The sequence below is a fragment of the Lepisosteus platostomus genome, chromosome 19 (assembly GCF_059453375.1).
Source record: "Lepisosteus platostomus isolate fLepPlt1 chromosome 19, fLepPlt1.hap1, whole genome shotgun sequence".
Taxonomy (NCBI): Eukaryota; Metazoa; Chordata; class Actinopteri; order Semionotiformes; family Lepisosteidae; genus Lepisosteus; species Lepisosteus platostomus.
Window position 1 is genome coordinate 12,337,713 of NC_142629.1, and position 26,822 is coordinate 12,364,534.

The 26,822-nt window shown below is 40.0% G+C and overlaps 1 protein-coding gene across 2 annotated transcripts; it reads left to right on the forward strand.

Annotated features, from left to right (window-relative positions):
* Window positions 1-1,748: 1,748 nt before the first annotated feature.
* On the forward strand, window positions 1,749-25,880 carry il21r.1 (interleukin 21 receptor, tandem duplicate 1). Of its 2 annotated transcripts, none has more exons than XM_088612533.1 (9): window positions 1,749-1,978; window positions 5,660-5,791; window positions 7,864-7,972; window positions 9,688-9,857; window positions 11,043-11,197; window positions 12,098-12,266; window positions 12,695-12,779; window positions 16,202-16,292; window positions 23,406-25,880. In XM_088612533.1, exons 2-9 carry the CDS (start codon window positions 5,737-5,739, stop codon window positions 24,258-24,260), a joined length of 1,689 nt encoding a protein of 562 aa, XP_088468659.1. In that variant the 5' UTR covers window positions 1,749-1,978; window positions 5,660-5,736; the 3' UTR covers window positions 24,261-25,880. The 2 variants fall into 2 exon arrangements, with proteins under 2 accessions (XP_088468659.1, XP_088468658.1); XM_088612532.1 differs by having other exon boundaries at window positions 1,749-1,945.
* The last annotated feature ends 942 nt before the right edge of the window (window positions 25,881-26,822 follow it).

Below are 26,822 nucleotides of genomic sequence, written 5' to 3' on the forward strand. Positions count from 1 at the left end.
GGACTCCAGGATAGGAGTAATGTGATCACTTCCACTAGACCTGGTCAGGATTCTGGCTGCTGAATTTTGGACATACTGCAGTTTGTTCAAAGTAGATTTAGATACCCCCGTGAGTAGAGCATTACAGTAGTCAATTCGAGAGAACACAAATGTGTTGATCAGCTTTTCAGCCACAGTTAGTCATAGCATAGGGCGTAGTCAAGCGATATTACTGAGGTGAAAAAAAGATCTTTTGACAATATGGTGCACATGTGGGTCGAATGTTAATCCAGAATCACTCCAAGGTTTTTCAATTTCGACTGAAGCTCAAGTCCAGAACCATCTACAGATAGGGTTACAGGATTGGCTTTACGAAGTTGATGGGGGGTGCCAATAAGCATGACTTCAGTCTTGTCACAGTTAAGAAGAAGGACATTTTGAGTCATCCAAGTTTTTATGTCGGAGATGCAATTAGATAGAATAGAGACAGCCACATCAGTGTCATGTTTGGTATGGATGTACTATATATTTGAGTATCATCAGCATAGAAATGATAGCTGAGGCCATGTGATCTTAAAAGCTGACCAAGTGGAAACATGTAAATACTGAAGAGCAAGGGGCCCAGTATTGAGCCCTGAGAAACACAAGACTTAACAAGACCAATTTCAGACCTACATGTATACCCATTAAGAGAGACAAAGTGACAGCGATCAGTGAGGTAAGACTTGAACCATTTGAGAACAGTGTCAGAAACTCCAAACACGTCTCAAGATGATAAAGTAGGATTTCATGGTCAACAGTGTCAAAAGCAGCACTGAGATCAAGAAGGATGAGTATAGAAAGAGAACCAGAATCAGAAGCTATTAGAAGATCGTTAGTGACTTTGACCAGGGCAGTTTCCGTGCTTATTTGTGTTAAAACGTTCTGGCCACTATTATCCAGTCTTCAGCGAGATGTCACTGATGAAAGCTCAGTGTAGTCAAATATTATTTATTGATTGAACCAGACCACCGCTTGTTTGTCAGCTAGTGCTAACTAACTGGATACCGTTAGTTTAACTACTCTAACAACGCAATAGATCTTCTGACCTGCAGCTATTCTTTTTATATTTATAATTAATAACAAACTTATTTAGATTTCTAGACTTCTGTGCTATTCTATACTTCAATTTGACCGTGTGTTTAAACGGGGGGGGGGGGGGTTTAATTGTAAGTGATTTTACAAACCCCTCTCCAGCCTAAGAAGAGTGAAGCCCTGGTGAAATATTGTTCTACATTGAGGATCCCCAAACTACCACTACATAGTTGAAATGTATTCTGCCATTTCTTTTTTTTTCTCACAAAAACGCTCACTGAAAACAGTAACATCAATAGAAGATTTTTTTGTTGTAGATACCCCCCGCAGCACTTCCACTGGGGTTTGTAAACTACTTTATGAAGTCGTCATTATGAAGACTGCTTCATGTACATCCATATCTCCGATGTGTTAACTTCGGTTTCATGTATTGTACGTAGCAAGAACATGTTTGTGCGATCCCACTAAGGTTGAAACTTTGTGCACGGTGATCAGACCTGAAAGTCTTACCTTCTGCAACACAAGCCTTTAACAATTGACCTTTTCAGAGCCAGGCACCCACTTTTTTCACACACACACACGAAAGAGGGACTTTATTTTGCTCAGCAGAAGCTATGTGTGGGTGAGGGAGCATCATTCTGAACAGCAGTATGCATAGTTCTTAACCACATCCTCACTCCTAATACAGTCAAAGCAAAATGACGTTGCAGTTACATGCGTTGGGGCTTTATCAACTAAGGAATGATCGATCCGCGGCAGAAGTCAATGGGCGCGTGTGAGATGATAAGACAGCTAAAGAAACTGATTTTTTTTATTTAATTGAAGTCGGGAACTGAAAGCTACCATTTTTGTGGATTATTTTTGTTCTATCGCAAACAAAGAAAAGGAGAAGGTAAATGCTGACAAATTCTCGCCAATCTATAACGTATGTATTTTTTTACTTCACTTCAGCTGGTGTTTTCCACTTACAATATGCTTTGCATGTTGTTGTTAAATTTAGAAAATGTGTGGTTCTGAAGAAACAATGTTGCTTTACACTTGATTAAAAAAAAAAGAAAAGAGCGGCATCCCCGCTGTTCAGCTCCATCAAGACGCTCTGAAATCCATTGGTAGGTTTTCAAAAGTGGGGATAGTGACAAAACTCTCCGCAAAGAGTTAAAAATACAGTAATGTTTCGATTATTCATTCGATTAGCGACACCGGTACGGCTGTTGTTCCCTCTGTCTACTGCGACCTCACGCATGTGACTTGCAGTTTATTCCCTTATTGATAGTTTTATCCATGTAAACACTCGTTTGGGGGCTATGTAGCTAATATACGGTTAATGTAAAAGTACTGTATGTCTTCAAACGTTTTTTAAAGGCGAACGGGTTTCCCTTAATGTAATTTAATCTTAAATATTCGTCTCTACCGCTTTTTAAAATTAATATTTAGCAATTTCAGAATTTCAGAAATAAAACTCAAACATAAGCACAAAAGGAGAAAATGTGCTGCATGTATTTTGAGGTATTCAAAAATATTGCTTTTTTAAAGTGGTTCTTTACTGGGTTAGTACCTGGGAATCTGTTCTTTAAAAGCAGCTAGGAAGAAATATCTGATTTGTATATCTAGGCAGGAAGAGTTAACTGCATAGTAAATTGTATGCGACATCTTAACGTTGTTCAATAGTTTCAATGAAAATACAAAACGGATGTGGTATTTTCCGACTTTCTAAATTTTAAATTTGTATTACATAAAATCATTCCAGTAGAACCGAAAGAGGGAATATTGCAATATCATCATGAACATATTATTTATAACCAATTAAATTAACTTTTCTATGTTGTGATGTGGAATGTATCAGACGTTTTTATGCTGAGTGAACAGTACATTATACGCAAGAGTTCTCCACCAGGGATCAGACGATCCGAAGATGTATACTTTCTTTTTCAGTTCCCTAGAATTTGTAACGAACCTTTTTTAACGAATAAAAGCATTGAAAAGCTCCATTCAACAAGATGTCATAAAAATGCTTTGAAATACACAGTGATTCAAATGTTTCTGAGAATCCCCCACACTAAATTCTTCCTCGTTTACATGTACAAAGTTGTTATGTGCATATGTATGTATATCAGATATATAGTTGTGTGAGAGTATATGTGTTCCCTTTTAACTTAACAATGATATAAAAGGGAAATTAGGGACTCCAACTAGACTTAATCAACAGATGTATAGATTACAGTAATTCCAAGAGCAGCTCTCAAACACACACTGTCAAAAATCAGTAGAGCTTTGACTCACTGGGAATTTTTTTAATTTTCTAAGATAGGTATAGATAGCTGTTAACTAATGCAGGGCATTTCAAAAAACTTTGGTTTAAACCAAGTACCTGTTAATATTGATTGTTTGGTGGACTGGGTGATCGATAGACTGATTGATTAACTGAGTGATTTATTTGTTTATTCATTTATTTCAATCCTCAGTGGTACTCAGCTCGGCTCCCACTGGTATGCAATCTCATTGAGTGTTTAAGTCTCTCCTTCTTCATGATCATCTTAAAAGGAGTATAGGAGATTTAATTACAAGTTTAGATATGTCATTAATTCGTCAGGTGAAAAGAAAGCTACTGTACACTGTGCTGCTGGATGAATGTTAAAAAGCTACAGTTTCTGAGTCAACTGTTATCACAGATGTAAAGCAAAATGAAGTGGTGTCAATATGGTACAGTATTTTGTCATATATGCTTATATATGCTGAAATGACTTGACTTAATCTATTCATGTTGAGCAGCTAGAGAAAAGAAAGCTGAAAGAAGATTAGCCCACAAAGCTCATATTCATCACACATGCCAGTGGAAAGTGGAAAATTCCCTTGTTTTTGGCACATGGCTTTTGCTTGCAAACATGTTTGAGGTTTATTGAGCTTTCAGAGTTTTAAAATGTCAAAATTGCACCTTTGTTGGTACAGTTGCTTATTGTTATTTCAAAAGCATTATCTGCCGTAGAAATTATCAAAGAGTTACATGATTGAACTTTCATACAGGTGCCCTGCAGAGAGAGCTAAAAACATTAACGAGAACTACCACTGAGAGATTCATTAATCACATATCTAAGCCACAGCTGTGGATCGGGGCTGTCCAGTCCTGGTCTCGAAGGAACAGTGTGTCTGCAGGTATTCTAGGTATATTTTAAGTAGCAACACCTGAAGAACTGGAAGAAATAGTTTAATCAGTCCAATTAGTTAATGATCAACTGAATTATGTTGCTGTACTGTATAATGCAAAGTTCATTGCTAATTAAAAGAGCAAGTGGAAAGCATGGCTTCCTTAACTGGAATCTAAAAGAGCACTTCCTCTTTTTCCATCAATGTGGCTGTAGTTAAGGTCATCCCTTCACTTGTTTATCTAGTAAAAAACAGAGAAAGAGAAGCAGCAGGGTTGGGTATTGAAGTGAAAGTATCTGTAAGAAAAAAAAACAAGTGGTTTTAGTAAAGCATAAAATCCTGACCTCAACGGATTTAACAAAGGTGCAGATGTAAACACAAAAGTCGGCTGTCGGGCTCTGAATTAAAAGTGAATCCATGGGTCTTGTGGCCTCCCGCAGTTTTGTTGTCACAAACTGGGCTTTAATAAAATGGTAGTGAAATGGAAGTGAGAGGAAAGAGCTCTTGGCGGATTTTAGAAAGATTACTCTTGTGTTCTGAGGATTTCAGCAAGCAATAAACCTCATAACAGCATTGGATTCCTTGCCATGTCCAGGGTAAATTATTATTACACAGTCATAAATTGGCTGAAAATCTTTTTCAAGGTTCATGCGAGTGTCTTTATGTGTAAAAACAGTGCAGGTGTATTGGGGCCACTGATGACAACTGATGTTTTTAGAGGCCATAGAAGGTTTTGCTCTTTTTGCAAGTACTATTAAAAAATATTAACCCAGCAAATCCCTTTCTGACACAAAAGATGACAGATGATATGTTCAACAGTATTTCCCAACTTAAATCTTCCATAAACAGTTCCCCTCACAGTTTATTAAAATAAGATACAGGCATGTATGATGTATGGTCATTCACTGAAGGTCAAAGGTCCCTCAATCTGGTCCTCAATGCCACATTTCAGCAGGGTTTCTAGGTCTCTTAAAATCACAATGCTTAAAACCTGTTCGAGGGGTGTTAGACTGGTCCAGTCAAGGCTTAATTTTACATATTTATTTGAATCCTGTTACTGAAACAAGTCATCCATTAACTTATACTATGTTTAAATGTCAGTGCTTCTTCTAAGTTTAATGAATATGCTTTTATCCTGGCAGTGGAATGAAGTCATAAAAGTAATGGATCATAAACACACACCCCTTTTCAATATGTCCTTCCCCATCTGTTACCACTCTTAATAGCCGGTGTGTCCCGATATGGCATTTTTAGGTGGGATTATCATCAGACACCTCTTCTTTCTGCAAGTGTCTGTACATGGCCAGGGTAAATTATAGTAATGATCTACAGGTATAGTGACAAAGAAAAAAGATGCTTTCAGTGAAACTGCAGCAGCAGTCTCCTGTGTGTCACAATGCAGCATTAAAGATTAAAAAAATGTTCCCTTTCAATTAAAGGTATTTTTGTTTTCTCTATCCCGCAGGTTCCCTCAGCACCTTCAATGAATTTATAGTGACTTCATAGCTTCCAGAAGCACCTTTGGTCTGGCCTGTCACTGTCATGGACACCTTACAAGTCCTCGCCATTTTGTTTCTCTTTTGTCTGGTTCCACACAGTAGGTTTTCTCCCTCTTTCATAACTATTTTTGATTAATTGTATCCAAAGGAAACTTTCTGTGCAGTTTTCCGCCACACTGTCATTTATTGTTTCAGTGCATTTGAAGGTTATTTAGATGCTCTCACAATGTCCATTCATCCCTTTGCACCAGTGTCATTTAGAGAGTCTTCTTAAGATGGTTATGAGCCTTTCAAAATAACCTTAAACCCTTAAATGATCCTGTCCAGAAGAGAACTAAACACAGGTTTACTGTAAAAGACAAGTCTTGACATTAGTCATTCCTCACACCTACCTTCATTTGCATTCATTGTACTCTGTATACAGCTGTTGAAGCAACAGTGCACCTGGCAAACATTACCAGTCATTGGTACTTATTAGCCCACAGGGCAAATAAGACAAAGTATCTCTTAAAAAATCCACCCTTTCACAGCATACTGAAGGGAGAGGCATCATAAATTCTAGTAATTTTAAAAGATAAGGATGCTGGGTGTTTACATGTTCAAATACAAATGTGATTGTGCTTGTGATGACCTGAAATCAATACATAAGGCATCTTCTTATACAGGCGCTTAGAGATTCTGGTTCCTGCTGCAACCACAAGTGTTAGATTAAATGGTGTCTGCAGTTGGTCTACACTAAACTAAGCCTGAAAAGTCACTGAAGTCTTCAGCAGAAGCTAGAGATGCAGAGGGGTGGATTGGGGGAGTGCAATTTGAACCATTTAGTCTTTGACACTGTCTTTTTTCCAAAGAACTTAATAAAAAATGTAATAAATAATGTTTGCAGCACAATTCTTCATTCATCAATTCTTTTCTCTCTAAAACATGATCAGCTTGAGCCCTCTGGAAATGGCCAGGACTAGTCTAGTTAACTTGGTCTGAGCTGCTTGAACACTTGGTCATTTGAAGAAAACTAGACAGACCTGGAAAGGCCATTGGTCTATGGCCCTTAAAGCCCAGAATCTGAGCTGCTCACTGCAGCACAGCATGATTTCCACATGTGCCATTCACATTCTGAGGAGGCATAAAGTCTTCTAAGGAAGATTCCAAAATGTGGAAATGTATTAGTCCAGACCTCCTGACTTGTGTATTTCTGCTCATGACTAACTCAGAGATATTAAAAGTGGCAAGACTCTGCCATTGTGAACGCAGCTTTTCCTGAGTGGGGATGCAAATAATACGTATACTTAAAACCTTCCCACATGTCTCACGGGCCAACAGACAGGGTGCTGGCTGTCTGCTGGCCCGTGGGCCAAGTCTCTATTCACTGTTCATCTTACCTGTGCCAGCTTGGGGGTTCCCACCTCACTGGATGAGGTGACTCCGAGAGGAGAGGCCTTTTTGTCTAAAAGAGGAACTGGCCCAGCAGCAGAGTATGCTCATTGTCAACACTTTTTCTTGGTCACTTGATGACTGAGCTAAGAGACAAGACTTACTTTGGGAATTTCCAGTTTGTTAGGTAAAACAAACACCAAAACATTAACAAGATAAGCCAAGTTGCCTCCTCTAATTAATTATCATGTTGGTATGAAATTATTGCAGCTTTCATTGGTATGAAATTTTCATAATTATATACCATTTTTCTTTTCAATTTTTGGGTAGTCTATATTCTGATGAGAATTGCAGTTGGTAAAAAAGACTGGTGTAATACATAAAAAAAAACTTTCTTTAGCATATGCTATCTACAGTATGTTGAGAAAACCCACAACACAGTTTAAAACAACAACAACAACAACACACATCTAAAAGTCCAGCACTTTTAAATAACAGAAAATCATTTTGTCTTTCCAGTTCGTACGTTACCACTCATCAAATTTGCAGAGGCAGACGTTTGCACTGCCTTTTAGAAAATCAAGAGTACATTTTCCACTAGAGTAAAAATTTTTACAGTAGCCTTTCAGAGGTTGAAATCAGGATCCTTGATAATAGCATTGGATTTCTTAACCATGCAGCAACTGTCAGGTTAAGAAAGCGTTCTTGACTGTTGTACAAGAGTGTTATATACAGTAACTCCCACATGGGAAAAGACAAATTTGTCAAATCCAAAACACGTCTCTTTCTTCTCTTGTAGCTACATGCACCTGCAGTGTGACCTGCTTCACCGACTACATTGACTCTCTGAACTGCTCCTGCTCAGACACTCTGACTTCCTCCTCCTATGTCTTGGTGGCAGCTTGTATGTAAGTACACTTGCCTGTTTCTGATGCGTCTCGAAAGAACAGTCTAAACCTTTTCACCGTACGTGACTGGTTCCCTGCCATTAAATGTCAGCAGCTCATCAGTCTTATAAAAGAGGTAATGCGTCTGAAATTTAAAGGGCAAGTGGTTAGAATGACATTTTTAAAAAGTGAAGTGTGATCATTTTTTCCCGTTTCTTTAGAAACAAAATATGTCAAAAGATTAAAGAGAGGAGTGTAGTGAAACAGTGTTGGATCTGCCTGTGCCACAGTGACATTCAGCTTTAGTTTATTATAACATATTCCATGGTGAGGAATTTATTTGGAATAAAACAATTTTTTGCCCACTCAATCAGAATGCCAGAATGATGTAAAAGCTGATATTACCAACACTTCACTACAACACACCCACTCAAAGGTTAGATTAGATCAAAGAAGGTTTTCTTTGCTTGCTTACCTGCTTGATATTGAAAAGAATATACTGGAATCCAGCACCTAATTTACTGTCCTTGTCTGTAATGATCATGTGCTGTATTTTATCTTTACTAACTTGATGCATTAGAGTCATCTAGAGTCATGCATTTTGTAAGGACAGCCTTCCTGATAATTCACTACACTGTAATTTTTTAGTTGTCTATGACTTTACTTTATGTTCTGCACTGTATAATGCAACTGTATTACTATTGGGAGTCATTATGAGTAAAGCTGTCTGCCAAAGTATAAAAGTAACTAAACAAAGAACAACATTTCAGTATGAAGACTACAATATAAGGATATGAAACAAGCTGCATATTAAATTACAGGAAGAAGCAGACCACACAATCTGATCTCTTTTATCTGTACTTGTGTTTATTAGTTGCATTTTCATGTGTGTTTTTGCAGAAACAGGATCAGTGTTATGTTAATCACGTTCTCAGTCAAAACAAAAATATGTTAATTCATTCACCTGGTGTACAGTGAGAACCCAGTCAAGCTGTGGTTTTCCTGCCCCTGAGTGTGGAGAAGCTTTTACTGTAGTGGTCGTGGGCAGAATTCAGAGCATATTGCCCTCTAGTGGCAGAAGGACCTAATATAATACTGTATATCGCTCTGAGAACATAAGAGTGGACAGTTATTACCGTAGATGTAGACTTGAGCTGGCTTCCACAAAATTTCCACAAAATGTGAAGCCATGCTTTTATTTTTACCTCACATTCCCTCTGTTTATATCATTTTTTGTAGCAGTATCGCTCATTGTAACTCAATAAATAGGAAATAGAAAAAGAGTTGTTCCATAATCATAATTAAGACCTATTCATATTTCTTTCTACAGTCAACTCTCTCTCATACTCAACTTTTTGTAATACACATTTCACTAATTTTAACTTCAAAGGGTATTTCTCAGAGAAATCCAGCTTAATGGTAAACTCAAAGTAGGGGAGCACCCAAAAAGCCTGCCCAACTTCTTTGGCCAAGGTTATTTTATCCCTGTCATGTTAACATATTGTCTTCACATCCTTTATAGAAGCAAAATGCATGAATCTGTATTACTGTACCATCCCTCAGAAGTGAATACAGCTATGTAAACGCTGAGCCTTTCAAGTGCATCAGTAACCACTGAGAACTGTGCTCAAAGAGTTCCTTACAGCAGGTGTCTTTTTGAGAGGAAGTTTAAAGTGTTTTTTAAGTGAATATTTTATAATAACATTGTCTTTTCTCTTGCTTTCGTGCCTCTGCAGGACCGATGATGAGGAAATCTCTCATGCTCAGTGTGAGATGCAAGCACCCCGGCGCTGGTGTGACATGACTGTGGGTGATGGTTTTTTGGACATGAGCATGTTCTCCAGCTGCAAGGTCTGGGTCAATAACGACACAACTGACTTTACTCAAGTGTACCTGAAAGCAAGTGGTAAGTTAGTGAAAGGCTTGGTGGACTCTCAGGAGTTATGGTGTGTTAAAAATTCCTTCCCGAAGTTTTAATGTAATTGTTCTTTAAGGAGGAACGTGTAAAATAACTGTTAATCCTGCGCTTTGTTCTTCTGAAGCCTTAATAAGACTTAACAAATGCTTTGCATGATTCAGTCTTCAGGAGACAAGTCCTCAGGTCCTTGATGTTCCTGTTCAGGACTGAGGGTGTATCCATAAAGTCCAGTCCTAAGCAACTGGAGACTCCACCTTTGGTGGAAGATAGTTGGAGATTCCAGATATTTTTAAAAAAGGGACCTGCATTCATGAGCTAATTTGTCATAAGTCCTTTTTTCCATGCTGTTATCTTTCTACAAATCCTAGTCTTTCCTTATGTACTCTGTGTCTGTGCCCCAAAGTAGTTTTTATGCTGATTAAAGGAACTTACTCTCAGTTAACAACAAGGTAGTTGTTGCCGGAGGTGGAGAGCAGTACTCTAAACTTATGAGGGGTATTGTGTGTATTTTATACCATTAATTCACTTAGCTTTAGCATGGTTTCCCACAATTTGTGCCCATGAACAATTTGTCATGTTTTTACCACATTTCACTTTGCCATGATGTACCGGAGTATGTTTTATAAGAGTGGGGTTACTTCACGTCTCTTGGAAAATGTAATTGCACATTGTCTCAGGTGTCTTCTATGTAATCCTTTCTGGCTTCACACAGAAGGTATCACTGGTCACAAAAACCAGCCACTGTGGTTAACAGTACGCCCCCAATGCAGAGGCATGTGACTCTGTGAAAGTCACGTCACCTTCTTGTTTTCAGTTAGCAATTCATATAAGTCCAGTGGGAATCTATTGTAGTTGATAGGATTATTTACCAGTTCCAGTAAACAACTTGGTGATTTCTGAAATAAATGAAGGATGATTTTTAAATTATTCCTAATGAACATTTTTCTTATCAATCTACATACAGTAGGTATTTTTAGAGCTTTCCCATAGTTATACCCTGTTTTTTTGTGCTTAGTTAATATTGCTAACAGTTTACCAAAGTGTGAGGTTGGGATGCACAGGGTTTACCAGGGCTTCTTTTTCCCATGTTACACTCTGCACTCCACACTACGGTAGGATTTCAGAGGACTTCCAGGCCAATTTCACATCTTTGTAACCTTTGTGTTTTTGCAGTGAAACCTCAGCCCCCCTTCAATGTGCAGCTACTGGGAAACGAGAATGCCTACAACCTCTCCTGGGAAATGGTGTACACGCCGGAGGAAAACTATTACCTCAATTCCGAATTGCAATATGAAGTGCAGATAGGGGAAAAAGAGGCACCTCCAGAGGTAGGAATTGTTTTGGAGTATTGGAAGTTAGTCAGAAGCTTTGGAGTGCAAACAAGTCATGCTGTGAGACAAAGCGGGACTTTGGGACTTTAAAGTGAAAGAAGAAGTTGCATCAAGTAAGAATTGCACCTCTGTTAAATTGATATTGTAGTTTAACCAAGTTTGGGTGGAAAACAGGAAGCCCAGGCACTATGAACAAAGAGCTGTGGGAGTCTGAAACAAACTCCCATACCAGTGAAGCTGCTGCAGTGGGATCCTTGGATCATGAAGGTGCTAATCTTCTCATGGGGAAGAATAAAAGGCATCCCCTCATTTGAAAGCATTTGTCTGTTCTTTTGTCTTAGGTTCTAAGGAGTTTCTTCATAATTCCCTCTATTCTGTGCAAAAAGCAATTCCTGATGACAAAGCAACAGAGGATTTGTAGAGAAAACCTGACCTTACGCTTGCAATTCTTTTTGCAAACTCCGACCCTGTTGTCAAGCTCTAAAACTTACAAATTATGAGTCCACTGCAACATCCTTTAGGATGCTAGTTTGCATTCAGTGCAGCATCAGGTGTTGTGAAGTCTGCTGTCAGATGTTACTGTGAACTACAAGGCATGCACTCTTCCATTGATCCAAAGGAAGGGCCCCTAGCTGGAGTTTCTCCTGAAAGCTTAGGGGTGTCAGACAGTAGCTTCACAGTCACACCTTGGGTGCACTGAATGGGCACACTAAAATGTGAATGTGCTGACCCTACGTTTAAAGAGATGAGCACTAATGTGCAAAACACCTTCATATCAAGCGATGTTCACATATTATGAAGAAACATAAAGGACAAAAGAGAAGCACAAATTAGAGCTTGTGTTGTAAGTGTGTGTGTTTTCTGTATTGTGTCTCAAATTCCATAATTTCTTCCCAGGAGCAGAGAAATTATCCCATCACAGACGACACGAGATACCTCTCCATTCCGGATGCTGTTTTGAAGAAGGGGAAGAATTATGTTGCTAGGGTTCGGGCCCAAGTCCGACCGCATACATACTCTGGTTCCTGGAGTGAATGGAGCCCCACAGTTGAATGGAAAACAAAGTGTAAGGCTCTTTGATCTAAAGCCAGAGACGACAGTTCGTTAGTCTTCAGGCAAGGCTATTACTGGCACTGATCCATCACTTATTCTTTCTATAAAAAGCTCTTCTGTTATAGAAACGATAAGTGTCTCACTGGCTAACAATCCAAAGAAAGTTTGTTCCTCCTAATACTGAATCACATTTTGACCTTCATAAGGTTTTTTTCACATTGACTCAGTCATTCTCCCTATCTGCCATATAAGTGCAATGATTAACAAACTTTTACTGAGGCTAAAATAATTGCTCCAAATTTAATTGTAACTCTTAGATCTGGAAAAGGAGACTTATTAACTGTCACCAAGAAGGAGGTGTATACTGGGCAGTGAATTTGGCCTTTCTAAATGCAGATGCTTAAGTGTTACTGATCGCTGCCATTTTTCTTTTCTAAACAGCTGAAGAGGTGGACCAGTACAAGTTTTATGGTTTTCTGTCACTCATTCTGGTACCTTTTGTGCTCCTGTGCTACGTGGGGAAAATGTAAGTGTCACATTAATCTGTCTATTGTTATCTGTCTGTGTTAATCAAGCATGACACCAGAATGTCACAGGCATCATAAAAGGGCAAAAGAGAAAATACACTTTCAGCAAATTTCTTTAAAAAAAACCAAGTAGAACAATTCTGGTATAATAACATTGACTCTGATAAGTTGCTTGAATAAATCTGTCTTTAAAAATCAACGTATTCTGAATGAAATGAAGGATATCATTAAAAAATTAAATAGTGATTTATATTTTTGGAAATGGGCTCTGAGAAAATAGCATCAGTATCGGAAAATAGTGAGTGCACCCTGAACTACTGCTCAAAAGGAAGGGTCTGGAGAGCTTGAGCAGGAGTCTGATGGTTATTATTAGATGGCACAGAAGCAGCAATGCACACTAAGAGTCTTGAAATATCATTTTGATCCATTTGGATTAACAGAACTCACTTCGAAGTCCTGTAATTCTTATTGCCTTCATCCTTGTTTCTGCTAAATGAAAAAGCAAATCAAAAGCATTTCAGTTTTTGTCAAACGGTGCTGGGATTGCAATCTAAACTAGGCCAACCGAAATTGAAAATGCTTGACCTGTATGCTTGCAATGAAGATCAGGCTGCAGCTCATTGAGATTCTTGGAAGATCTCTATGTTCTGTCTCTCGGCCTACATCTGTACCTGTTCATATCTCCTCAACTTCTCACCCCCCCGACTTCTGTCAAGCTGACCAGCAAGACCAGCTCCACACGCTTGCCTTTAAAAGCTTGTCTGTCTTTTCCAACCTTTAACGACCGAGGCAGTCTCAGACAGTTGTGGGGGTGAAGAGAATCGGGGCACCAGCAGCATCTTCAGTTCTGTTTTCACAAGCGTTCAGCTTTTGGTGGGTTTTGCTTTGGAGTGACACAGGTGCCTTTGGCCACTTTTGCTGACTTAAATCTTCATGTCTGTTTCCAGCATGGTTTCTATTTAAAACAAATTGTCTTAACACCGTGTGAAACAGAGACAGAACTGTGCCGCAGGATGTGTGGCAACAGTAGCCATGAAACGAGTGACGTAGGCCAGACCTACAGTGGAAAACACAGTGGCATTTTGAATATGTACATCGGTTTACATATTCAAAAACTGACACAATTAGAGAAGATTAAGACACCTTTTAGTATGATAGCAGCAAATAATGTTATATTAAATCCATGCTGGATGCAATTTCAGTCTTTCTTTGTGAACAGAACTTAATTTATGAGGGGTATTACAGACATTTAATATACAATTCAAAAGCTACAAGGGATGTACTTAGGATGCCTATAAATTAGTTACATGTTTGTCTGGTCCATTATATCTGAAATTGTGCTTGATTAATCATGAGCGCCTTTTCCTTGCAATACCTCCCACAGACAAGAAACCACAAGCCTTGCAAGTCATTTCTGTACATGTACAAAATAAGCTAGGTGCAGAGCAATAAGCCTGTGAACGCAGGAAACGTGCACTGCAATGTGTTCTGGCTTATTTTAGAAACAACATCATTTACCCATTCAAAAGAGTCAGGAGACGTGTGACATTGTTTCATTTTTTATGCATTCTGCAAATGTTGCAAAATCCGTAAAGATAGAAATCTTTGCAAAATATCCAGAATTGTCCACATATCTTGTGATATGAAGATTAAATACCAAACCTGACGATTATCATGTGATTCTACTTCTGGTGGCAATAAGGTTTATGTCTAATAATTCTTTGAACAAGGAGAACATTGATATTTCTCTTCTTAAATTAGATGTGCAATATTTAGTTTGCATGATGTGGCCATTTATTTTCATTGCACTTCGCACAGTGCACCCTAAGAGAGTGCTGACACTGTCTTGGGCTGGTTTATTTGTCACAGTGCAGCAGCCTTTATTACTCAGCACCTTTCATGCATCCTGTTCAAAGCCCCTTCTCCACATTTACATTTTAAACGCAAGGGCTGTGAGTCATGCATTTTGTACATAGGTCAGTGTGCTTTACCACTCCTTAAGCATCACAAGAGAAACCTCTTGCAAATGGGGCCAGACCAAGCTGCTGGCCGTGATCCTGAAGTGACTGGTTTACCGCATGACATTTGTCTGTGACAGCTACCCCCCTCCACAGACTGACTGAAACACTCCAAGATCAGACACTGGTCCTGTACCACAGCTGGGAGATTATATGAAAGTGCAGGTGACAAACATTATCACCAGCTGCTCACCCTGAGAGCTGCTGATCATGCGGAGGAGGAGATGCAGGATATTGGCCTGTGCGCTCATTGCTGGGTGATGTCAGGATGAGTGCATGGGCAGCAGTCTGAATCTGATGGCTTCTTGCACTGTGGGTGTGGACGTATTTTCACTGACCTTAAGCTAGCCCTCTTTGCTTCATGCTTGAAAAAACAGGCAATCAGAGCAAACAGAGGCATCAAGGCTGGCATCCCTGGGGTAAAGAGACCACTCAGTTACTTGGAAAGACAGAGAACAATAGTGAGAGGTTTCGGATTCCCAATAACATGTGGGTGCATGTTCTATGCTGAAGCAGAGCAGGCTTTCAGAGATGAATGCCCAGGCCATAGCTCTTTCAATATTTCTTCTGACATGTTGTTATTTATCACAAGCACAAAGACTTCAAAACAACTTCTGTGTCACATGCCGTTTAATAACAGACTGCAAGGTACACCACACCAAAATTCCTTAGTTTAGCCAGGGAAGGAAGCAGGAGTTTATTAACTTCTGGAAGTGTTTGGACTCAGTTCCAAACCTTTAGCCAGTTAGTTCACTTAATATCATGCAGTACTAGATTGTGAGTGATCACTGTTATCAGAAATATGTGATGGAACACTATGAGAGAAGCATGCGAGTTTGAAGACGAAAGGAAACAGTGTTTGGCAGTGCCACCCAGTCTTTTCTAAAAGAATGATGTTGAAAGGTTGGTTTATTTTTAGTTTTGTTTTTCAAAATCTAGCAGAAGTCTTTTCTGCCCACTTCTGCCCTTATCTGATGAAGAATGTGAGGGAAAGAGGGGAGACAGGGAAGGGGTGCTGTCCCTGCTGCCTGCCCACGTGCTGTAGCTTTTCCATCCCTTTCAGCAGTTTCCTCACGCCTACTTCTGAGACACCTCTGACTGGGGAGACATCTTAACCCCACCACCTCCCCTCTCTAACCTCCCGAAATGGAACATATTAAGAAGAACGTCAGTGTTGTTTTCTAGTTTCTCTGTGTTTTTGTTTCTCCTGTGGGGAGACTGTCACCCACTCAGCTGGCCACAGTCAAAGTTTTCCTACAGCCCACGGCCAGTGCCTATTTACCCTGCGGCCCTTGTCCAGTGTCTATAACACAGTGTTGGCCACAGACCTTGAGGGCTGTCTTCTCCAGAAACCCTTAGGAGCATGCAGTCCTAACAGTCTCTCCCCATTCGTTTCTCCACAGACTGCAGAAGAAGCCCTACCTGCACTGTTACATCCCCAGCCCTGAGGACTTTTTCAAGCCCCTCTACGTTAAGTACGACGGCGATTTTAAGGTAAGAAAAATTACTTGAAAAGGAACCACACCATCTCTGGCGCGTGTGACTCACTCATCTGCAGCTTGCCTGTGTCAGTGTCAGCCCAGAGGGGGTTTCACACAGTCGGAGGACGGAAGAGGGGAAATTATAGGAGGAGCCTTGATGAAACACTTGCCCTGTTGTAAGCGCAGTTCACACTTCACGGAAAATACCATGAGCTGTACCACAGCTCCAGCAGTTACACGTTTAGCTCTTGAGGACTATTTTTAGCTGTTTACAGTTCTGGAGGGTAATTTGAGAAATATTCCAAAAGTTCAAGGGGGACCCTCTTTCAGAAAGCTTTTTCTAATCCAAATAGAATCAGTTAAATAGGTTAAGTCACTTTCAATTACATAGTTAAGAAAGAAGGAGGACTTCTTTCTCTTCAAGTATTATTAAATTCAGGAAGGTATTATTATTACAGTTATTATTACAACTGTACAATGCAGTAGCAGAAGTAAACAAGCTACCAGTTTCCTCAAATTGCATGAGACAAATGGCTGTGTTGTAATATGACAGAAGTAACTGTGCATTTAAGAAACAGAAAATCTGGAGATGCTACTTCAGAATTCAGACATTTTAACAAACTAAAAGTGTCACCAAGAGGTGATACTTTCAGGCTTTTTTGAATCATAGGTAGAATTGACTTGGAATGGCCTGAATAAATAACACGTGTTTCGAAGGACTGTTTTGCAGTTCAGGAAACAAGCCAGCAGATCCATAGATACAATTGATCTTCAAACCTTGAACACATTGCATGGAGTAGCTGTTCACCTTGCTGGGGGGTGGGGGGAGTGGATGGGACTGTCTTGTTCTTTAAAAAGAGAATCACTTTGAGGAATTAATAACATAACCTGAGGCAAGAATGTAGCAAAGTTGCTTGCCCAAGTAGGATCATTATTTAGGTACGATATAGGGATGTCAAATCATAGCAGGAGATTCAAACGAGAATAGGTCATTCAGCTTGCACATTTATTTTGTATCTAATCAATGAGAGACCGACAGAAGTGGATCTATCTGTTGTTGTAAGAACATAGGAAAAGTTACAAGCAACTGGAGCCGTTCTTTTCAATTTATTTTTTTTAGTGTAACAATCTAAGAGTCTCTCCTGCACTTGCTCATGTGCCTAAATGATTAAAAATTATAACTAATAATATTTTGTATTATAATTATTAAGAACTGTTTAATAATTCTAAGAATTCTAAGAACTGCCCGTTGCACAAATGAACAATGAACAAATAGAAAATGTTTATTACAGAATCCTTTACATATAAGTAGAATAAATCTTCTGTATTAATGGTGGAAGGTCAAACATGGTGTTGTTGGGGTTGAACTGTCAAGTCTGTGTTTTTGTTTCAAAGGTCACGTAAAAATAGTTTTAAGTACTCAGTGTGTTAGAAATCCACATGCAGAGACACAGAGTTGATCATTGTGGTTTGTTATTTGGTCCTTCCTGTAGAAGCGAGATGTTCACTAAACAGCTGTGAAAGCACACAGTGCAACAAAAGTCAATCGCAGACAATTGCACTATGCTGCACACTCAACATCTGCTTCAAGGGAAAATTTTAAGCATATTTAACCAGAAGGGGGAAGCACTTCACTGTGTAAATAAACGACACAGAAAAGGCGCAATTTGTGCTGGTGTCCCTGTGTTCACTTGACTATTTTACATGTGTTACACTCATTGATGTACCTATGGCCATCCTATATTTGAAAGAATGTTATTTATAAACTTATTAAGAGCAGCAGGTGCACTGAGACCTCTACCCCAGCAAGTAGTAGTTAAGACATTCACGCAAATTTACCAAGGTGAGGTGCAAGAAGCCATAACTGTAACATCTGGAACTATATGCACACAGCTAGTCTTTTAGTATACCTCTTGTAATTATTTTATCACCCCCTTGTTTAAAAGAGGATGCTGGATTTTGTTTCTCTAATCTAAATAAAGTCCAGCCACAGTGAGCTGTTGCAGATCTGGACTTTAATCTGGGTTGCCAGAAATTAGAAATCTGTCATCTTTAAGGTGGACAACTATGGTTCTGGGTGACTGCATGGTATTCAGGATGTCCACATAACAGGTCAGAGGAAACTCTTAACCCTGCTGAGCGCAAGCCTATCATCTCCACCTTCCACCTTGTCTATTATATGAAAAGACAAAAGGGAACAAACTGAATGTGAGGTCACTGTAATTTCCATTCAAAACGTACAGCTGGAGACATGAACTACAAACTTTTCCTAAGGGTGGGTATAATGCTCCCACAGCAGTTCATTGGTGTGAATAATCAGGAAGCAGTAGTTCTGCATGAAACAGGATTTGTTTTTGTTGTGTTTTGTATTTTTTTTTTGGACTGCATGGCTGATCTAATCTACCCCAAATCTTGACACAGGGCTCATGGGTAGCTGTAGGCGTTGCTAGGCAGACACCCACTTATTGTGTCTGATTCTTATCGCTCGTGAAAATAGCATTAAAACAAAATCACAGATGGCAAAATACCTGGTACAGTATTCTTCCTTTACTCTGCAAGCAATGAATACACCTTTGAAAGGCAAAATGCCTACACCTATTGAAAAATACTCAGAAGTAGTCAGTCACAGAATGACGCATTAGTGTTGAGAAGAGTATTTTATTTTTTTATTGATTGTTTCATTCTTTGATTAAACTGCAGCATTGGGAAGGAATATGCACAGATAGACACCCTCTATTTCTGGTGGCGAGTCTGGCCTCCCATGTTTTCATGTAGTAAGTGTGGCCTCTTGTTTGTTGCCCCTGTCTTAACTGTACCTGCCCAGTGACCTATTTGGAGACTGCTCCGGTGTTTTTTAAGTGCTGTTTGTAAAAGCAACTGCACATATCTCACACGTCAAAACACAATCTCGTCTTCATTTATCTTATTTAAGATTAGTGTTTGGCGGAAATGCTCTTTTTATCGAATGTAGTGCAAAGGAAGCTAACCAAGTACCTGAGGTTTAAAGTAACAACTTTATTTTGGTTGCAAAAAATAAAGGTAAGCTTAACGGTATTAAAATATCTCAGATACAGCGCACTGAAGTTTCATCTACTGTAGTGACAAAAGTCTGACTGTAATAAAGCTGACAATGCGCTCACAAATGCATACCTTGTTGTAATTGAGGTTATGTGAATTATATCACCTCTAAATTCCATTTAGAGATTCAGATAGCCTTGTCTATTTTTGAGTAGTCATTGCACAAGAGTCACAATGTAAAAGTCTTTATAGAGTGAGTACTATAAAATTCTGTAAATCAAGCAGAAAACAGGAAGGCTGCAAGCTCTGTTTGCTGGTTTCATCTTCTTCCTAATCTGTGCCACAACAGCAGTAACATATCCATGTAAAATGCCTGGCAATGTGGTCACCCCAGAACAAGGCAGTTTAAATGTTCCCTGTTCTAAGCACCTGAGGAATAAACACATTATACATTCAGGAGGACAAAAACTCAGAGGCAAGCACAATGAAGAGCATCAAAACACTCAGGTGTGTGTAGCTGTTCTGTCCATTCTGGGTGGAGTCTATCCACCCACCTGCAGAGACTTGTTATGCTTTTGAGAATGGGGTTTCTAGTTACAATGTGGGAAAAGTGTGCAACTCTGATTGATCATAAAGACAGAAACTGAAACTGACTGTCCTTCACTATTCATAAGATACTACATAACTATTTCTTCTGAAATGTACAAAAATGATTTTTTTTTCTCTAATGTGAGAGTTCAATCAATTTTTATTGACAGAAAAGCAAAATACAAAGTGTAGATTTTCCTCCTAAAACCCCACCCTAAAAATAAAAAAAATCATAACTGGAATATCAGTCTTTCATTGTTCACAATTTTTTTCATTGTTCACAATTTTGCACAGGATGTTTTCAAAACACCAACGTTTTTCAAAAGTTCAGAGGTCGTTATGAGATTTATAAAACATAAATTCTAACTATATCCTGTTCTTCACCAACCCTTCAAACATCTTCACCAAGTCTACAGACCCAGAACCAGAGATCTTATTTTTCCGAGTCTTGTAGATGACGAGTTTGGCCTGGCCCAGCAGAAAGTTGTCAAGGAGAGTCTGAGTTTTTCATTTTTTGGTATGACCCACCTCGAACACGGAAATAATATCATTGAAGGCCAGGCCAAGGTTCAAACAGGGCTGATGGTATGGGAGTCTCTTCACAGAAAAGCAGACATTATAATTAAAAGCAAGATTCACTCAGACCCGTGCAGAAAAGCACCGCTTCAAGATGTGTTGAGAAAATAAAATGGGATTGCTAATCCAGATCTAAAAAATAAAGCTGTGGCCATCGCTGCTCTTACTGAAGACACCGAAAAGGGTTAGCATGATGCAATTAATAACAAGGAAATGTCTGGATGTCAAGCTTTAGAAAAAAACTGGCTTCACTGAAGAACTCGGGAGGTTTTTGAGAAATCCTTCTCCACTCCCTTGAAGAAATGCATCCTGACAATTTTCCAGGGAAGGGCCGAGTTCCCTTTAACAAATCCCGAATACAAACAGGGATCTAAATATATGGATTCTTATGATGACCTTGGGAACTGTTTGGTCTTATCAAAGCACACACAGGGGAAGGCAGACGTGCATGTATTGCTCAGGATGACTGGAGCGTATTTTTATGTTGGAGGCAGAGAATGAACCACCCTGTTTAAAAATAAGGCAGAAGCACAGTGATGCAATGTTGATTTCTTTCTGGCCCTTCATGAAAGGCTTTTTTGCTTTGATGCAAAAGCCTGTCAGTAGCTCTCATCATTCTTCATGCCACACTGCCTGCTCAGGTGCATGCACACTAGGCGGGGGCTGATTAGTAATTATAGCTTAAGATGACCACAAGGCTTTCACATTGTATTTACAATCATGTCCATTCAGGGCTGTCACGTCACGTCACTAAAGTGAATAAGAGTAAGCACAGTATAAATAAAGAGCTGTGCTTTAAGAGTGAGAGGCATTAAAATAAGCTGAATACACTGAAAGTATAATGAAGTAGAGGCTAAAAGATACTGGAGGTATGATCTTATGTATGCTCAGTTCTTAAGATCCTTCACCCATGCCAATGAGGTATATTCAGACTTGCATTGGGTACCAGCTGCATGGACACACAGCAACACTGAATTCTGACATATCTCCTCTTATCTGTTCCATATTTGGGTTTTACTACAAGAAAACTAAACAGTCGCTCTTTACAAATTAAAATGCAGTGCTTGTCATTATACACTCTTGCTGTAAAGTAATGAAACTACCCTTTTTACAAGCTCCCAATTTTCGTAATCATCTAGATAGATACTTTATTGATCCCGTGAGGGAAATTGCAGTGCTATTATTTCCTTTTTACCTTTCAGCTATCTTGTGGTATTTAATGTCATAACAAACTTTGCTGAAGCATGGGGTGCAGGCTTTTTGGCGGAACGATCACCTGGAGAAGCCAAACAAACAAAGAAATCTTTTATATACTCACCCAATGTGGACTTGCCAGGTCTGTGTTTTTCACATTCTGGCTCACAGCTACAAACCCTGTAAGCACACATGGGGAGAGTGAGGAAGTGTAAGCAGGCTCTTCCAGCACACCCACCTTTGAGTCACAAGGCTACAAAGTTCTGAGTAAAGTCATTTTTAGGTGCACTTTACTTCAGAACATGCTGTACTGTAGCTTTTAAAAATGAATATAGAAAGACTGGAAATACTTATTAAAGAGAATATAAGACAAGATGGGTAAGAGTAACACAGGGAAATCTACAATTAAGTGGATTTAATTAAGACTCAGGAGACAATTCTCTCTGTGGCCTGCACTGCCAGTAAGAAACTCCTGAGCAACAATCTCAATGACAGTGCTGGGCAGAGCAGACACACAAGCCTGTAGTTCTCAAGACAAACATAGTGATGTGTTTATAAGTCTCTGCAACAGCAACATGGAAGAAAGTGCTACTAAATGCATTATGGGATATAAAAGCACCTGTGGGAAAATGTATAAGTGCAAATCTTCACAAATTAAAGGTAGAACAAGAAAGTGACCAGGAATCATTTATGCAGTTGCATCTCTTTCACCTTGTAGTGAAACTATTGTGCAGCTCTCATTCATGCATCCACTCAAAGGTTATCAGTACGAGCCTGCTGAACCTCATGATCATTTCTAAGATTTAATGGTAATGATAACAAGATTTATTTGTGCTCTGGATTCAGTTCAGAGAAGAGCAGCCAGATACATTCAGAGGCTTAAAAGAATATCACACCCTGACAAACTAAAAGAGTTTAACCTTTTTAGTCTTGCAAAGAGATGTAAGGACTTTATCAGATTCACAGTATTCAGAGGCATTGACAGAGTCAACCCAGTGAACTCTAGAATAATCTAGCATAATCAGTGAGCTAGAGGAAACAAGTGATATCTACATAAATAGGTTTTTAAAACTGAGAACAAGAGGCTCTTCTTTACCCAAAAGGGATGTTGGAGTATCCCAGCCATGTTGTTGAAGCTGATACCCTGGGCTTTTTCGAGAAATAACTGGATGGGATCCTTGGACCTTTGAACTTCTACCAAACATGCTAGATGGGTCAAATGGCCTCCTCTCATTTCTAAGATGGCCTTAAAAGGTTGCAGATTTGCTTGTGATAACAAGCCTCAACAGGCAGATCAAGTGTTACTTACAGAAGTGTGTAAAGACAGCAACTGAGAAGGTTTTGTAGTAGTGGTATCAAGAACACTTGTAAGTCATGTGGTTACAAATTTGCTGAATCCCCACAAGATGCCTAAAGATAGGGTTTCAAAATCAGCAATTTTCTACAGTTTCACAACCTACAGCAATGCCGTTGATCACCCTAATCATTCTGTTTAATGATTCTCATATAATTGTTTCAAAAATCTAACTCTTGAACTCCACTGTTTGTTTCCTGTGCCCTGTCTACAAGCCAATGAGTCCCCAAGCAATGTAAATACAATAGTGTGCTGAAAAAATAACTCAGTTTTGTTCCCAAGTGCTAACATAACACTGCCTGTTATAATACCTGCTTCTGCGCGTAATTTTGAAGAGTAACATCCGCATTCGGTTTCATTCCTGATGTCTGTGCTCTTGTGTGTGTTTTCTCTCAGAAATGGGTAGGCCCAATCAGCACTCTCCCAGTGTTCGACCTGGAGAAGGACACCGTGGTGGCTGTCGTGAGTGACAAGCAGGGCTCCCTGGAGAAGCTGTGTAAGATGGAGGCCAAGGACAGCAGCAAGGACAGCAAAGGGGGCCGTGGCAAAGGCGACACCTCATTCGTGAGTGTGTCCACCGGCGACTGCTCCAAGCTGTACTTCCCCGGGGCCTCAGGCCAGCTGACCGACAAATCGACAGGCCACATCTCCATTGACACAGTCACAGTGTGGGGCGAGGAAGAGCAAGATTACCCTGACAACACCCTGGGGGGTGAGGACCCGTACAGGGGCTGCCAAGGAAGCCACAACTGCTTTGACTACCCCGCCTGCGGCCTGGACGGGCCCTCCAGCCCGGAGCAGGAGGGGCTGCTGGGCTCGGCGACCAGGAGGTGCGACGTTATTTCCTGCGGTCATGTGTCCGCGGGCTACAGGAGGAGCCAGGAGCCGAGGCTGGGCCTCGAGGAGAGCTCGGCCAGCTCGCCAGCACAGGTCGGGCTCTACAACCTCTATGGGTCCAGAGTGTGGCCGCTGGAGGCAGGAGACAATGAGCTGGAGAGCCTCTCCCTGGATTCGTATGCTTCCAACGACAGATCCGAAGATGATGGCTACCCAAGGGTGGGCTTGGATTTGGACACCATTGACAGCGGGTTTGCAGAATCAGACTGCAGTAGCCCGGTCCAGTCGGACTTTGCGGACAAGGACCAAATGAATTCTGCCGTGTTAAATGACCAGGAGCATTGCACAAACTATGTGAAACAGTGGGTTGCGTACACTTCAACAGCGTCTGGGGAAGGCTGCTCCTCTAGCTGAAGCATGGGCCCATGGACCTGGAACATCTCTACAGAACAGGGAGGTATTGAGCTGTCTCTCAGCAGCCTGCCCTCTGCCTTACACACATCTGTGGATGTGACTGAGCCCAGAAGAGACAATAATGGACATAATCTTTTTTTTACAGTTACAATTTGCATGCAGGAAGATAAGGTGCGAGTGTTGTCGGTGTCAGGTCTTTTCCCTTATGGTTCAAACTGCACTTTTAATTTGCATTACTGCCTGCTTACATTTGCCAAGACCTTCAGAATGTACTGCTACACTTTGCGATGCCTCTGCTGTGGAAAAGAGGTAGAAACCATTTCCCCCGAGCTGAGCTACCTGCTGTTTTTGACCTAATGGGCAAGAAGAACTGTACTAACAAAACCCACATGCTAATCAGAAATTCTTGACAGAATGCAATGTTTTTAGAGATTACCGCAGTATTAAATAACACATACTGGTATCTTTTTAGGCTTTTTATACACAGTATTAAGTAACTTTTTTAACTGTATAGCTTGCTTGGGTTGATTGATTTGTTTGATTTTCAGTGTTATACACAATGGAGGGACTCATTCATGTCTTTTCTCCAATATGGTACAATAAATATCTATTTACTCTACACTGATTAACCCAGAGGTGGACTGGACTAACCACTGGTGATCAATCAGCAATTGAAACAAACTGACAAACCAGTTAGGTGTTTTTGAATGATCTCTGTGATATTTAATACATCTTCATATTATACTGCAAAATAAAACCAAACCTATTAGATTAAGAACTATTGTTATTGACCTTTGTCGTTTCTTGTTTTACATATTACACATTGATCTGTTGCAAGCCTGTGTCTCTTACCTGTGTTATAAGAGTGCCATTAAGACTTTTCAATGATATCACAATGCTGTTATGTTGGTATCTCATCCTTCCTCTTCTCATAATCTGGTCAAAATGTCATCTCTTTTAATCTCTCTCGCATTCAGTCACACAAAGGGGCCTGTCAGCCCTCAGCACACGCAATGCTGTGGTTTCCATGAATAGGGCAGAGAAGCAAGCTGAAACATCAGGCTAAAGCCCAGGGAACCTCTGAGAATGAAACACTGGACTGTGCTGAGGATCAGTGCCATCCAGACCCTTCTTGCCTTGTGAGAGTGAGACATAAAGATGAAAATCCTGTAGTTACACCCACAACCCTGTAAATATACAGTAGGCACTGGTACTATTCGCAGCCTTACAAATAAACAGTAGGCAGTGGTACTGTTCACAACCCTAGAAATACACAGTTATTCTTACAGCACAAGTAAGACTTGTATGTTTATATACCTTTAGCTGATGCAAGTGTATTTTTAAAGACAGAAGGGAAAACCCTCAGTGACATTATCTTTGTGATGTTGAGGTTCATTAGTGTTTGTGTTAATTTTATTTGTTTCTTGTACTGGGTACTGATACTACTGTAACTGACTCCTACAAACGTGGCACTCTACACTGTGATTGAAGGACTTGCCTGGATTCTGTCTTAATTCTACAAGCTGGTTTTCTGACATTGTTTTCCAGTGCAAAGACATGCAATGTCTTTTGGAGTGTACAATGTAAAATAAAGATTGATAAAACAAGAGCACAAAAGAAGGCTGTTTGAATTCTGACATTTATGGGACTTGGGTGATCTTTGTATTATTATTTTTATTATAAAATTTTTATCTTCTCAGCTTTTCTGCTGGTTGCTATTGACCAGGAATCCACTGCATTCCTTAGATCCTGCTATTGTCCGATGGTCAGGACTTTGCAGAGTATGTGGGCTGTTCCGAGGAGAGCGATCTTCTGCTTCTGAGCCGCACTCGCTTTACCTGGCAGCTCCTCGAGGTGCTTTTGAAAACTGAGTTACATATTTCCAAGAGCTCTGACTACGACTGGGATCACACTGCGCCTTTGTGTTCCACATGCGCGATATCTCAATCTCAAGGGCCTTGTATTTGCTTAATTTTTCGACCTCCTTAAAAGACAGACATTTGGGTCATCTGGAACGGCTACATTGATGAGAACATATCGCTTCTTGCTCCGATCAGGATGATGTCCGGTCGGTTTTCTCCAATGGTATGATCGGTGTGATGATGATGATGATGAACATGATGGTGATGTTCTCCGTCTCCACAACATTTTCAGGCTGGTGATCGTACCAGTGATTAGGCACTTTTAGGCCAAGCTCTTGAAGCATTGACCAGTGCAAGTAGCTAGCTATTTTATTGTGCCGATGCGTATATTCTTTTGGCGCTAGATTAGAGCATCCAGGAACAATATGGCTGATATGCTCCTCTTGTTGATGACACAAGCCATTCACATCCATCTTGAGGATATTCCTCTGATGATAGCGAGTGTTCAATGCCTGGTCTTGAGCTGCCGTGAGAAGATTCTCTGTCTCTCCTTGTAGCCCAGAGCTTGGTACCCATCCAAAGGTCAGTTTTCTGTCAACATAATTTTTAAAAGTCTGTATGTAAAACTGACCGTGGAGTGGCTTTGACAAGAGTTTGTTGATTTTCTCTTCGATGAGCGAGGCCTTCATTCTACTCTTGA

Coding starts and splice junctions, on each gene's coding strand:
- il21r.1 (XM_088612533.1), top strand. CDS start 5,737: ATGGACACCTTACAAGTCCTCGCCATTTTGTTTCTCTTTTGTCTGGTT. Junction 7,973..9,687: donor GTCTTGGTGGCAGCTTGTAT/GTAAGTACACTT, acceptor GTGCCTCTGCAG/GACCGATGATGAGGAAATCT. Junction 11,198..12,097: donor AAAAAGAGGCACCTCCAGAG/GTAGGAATTGTT, acceptor ATTTCTTCCCAG/GAGCAGAGAAATTATCCCAT.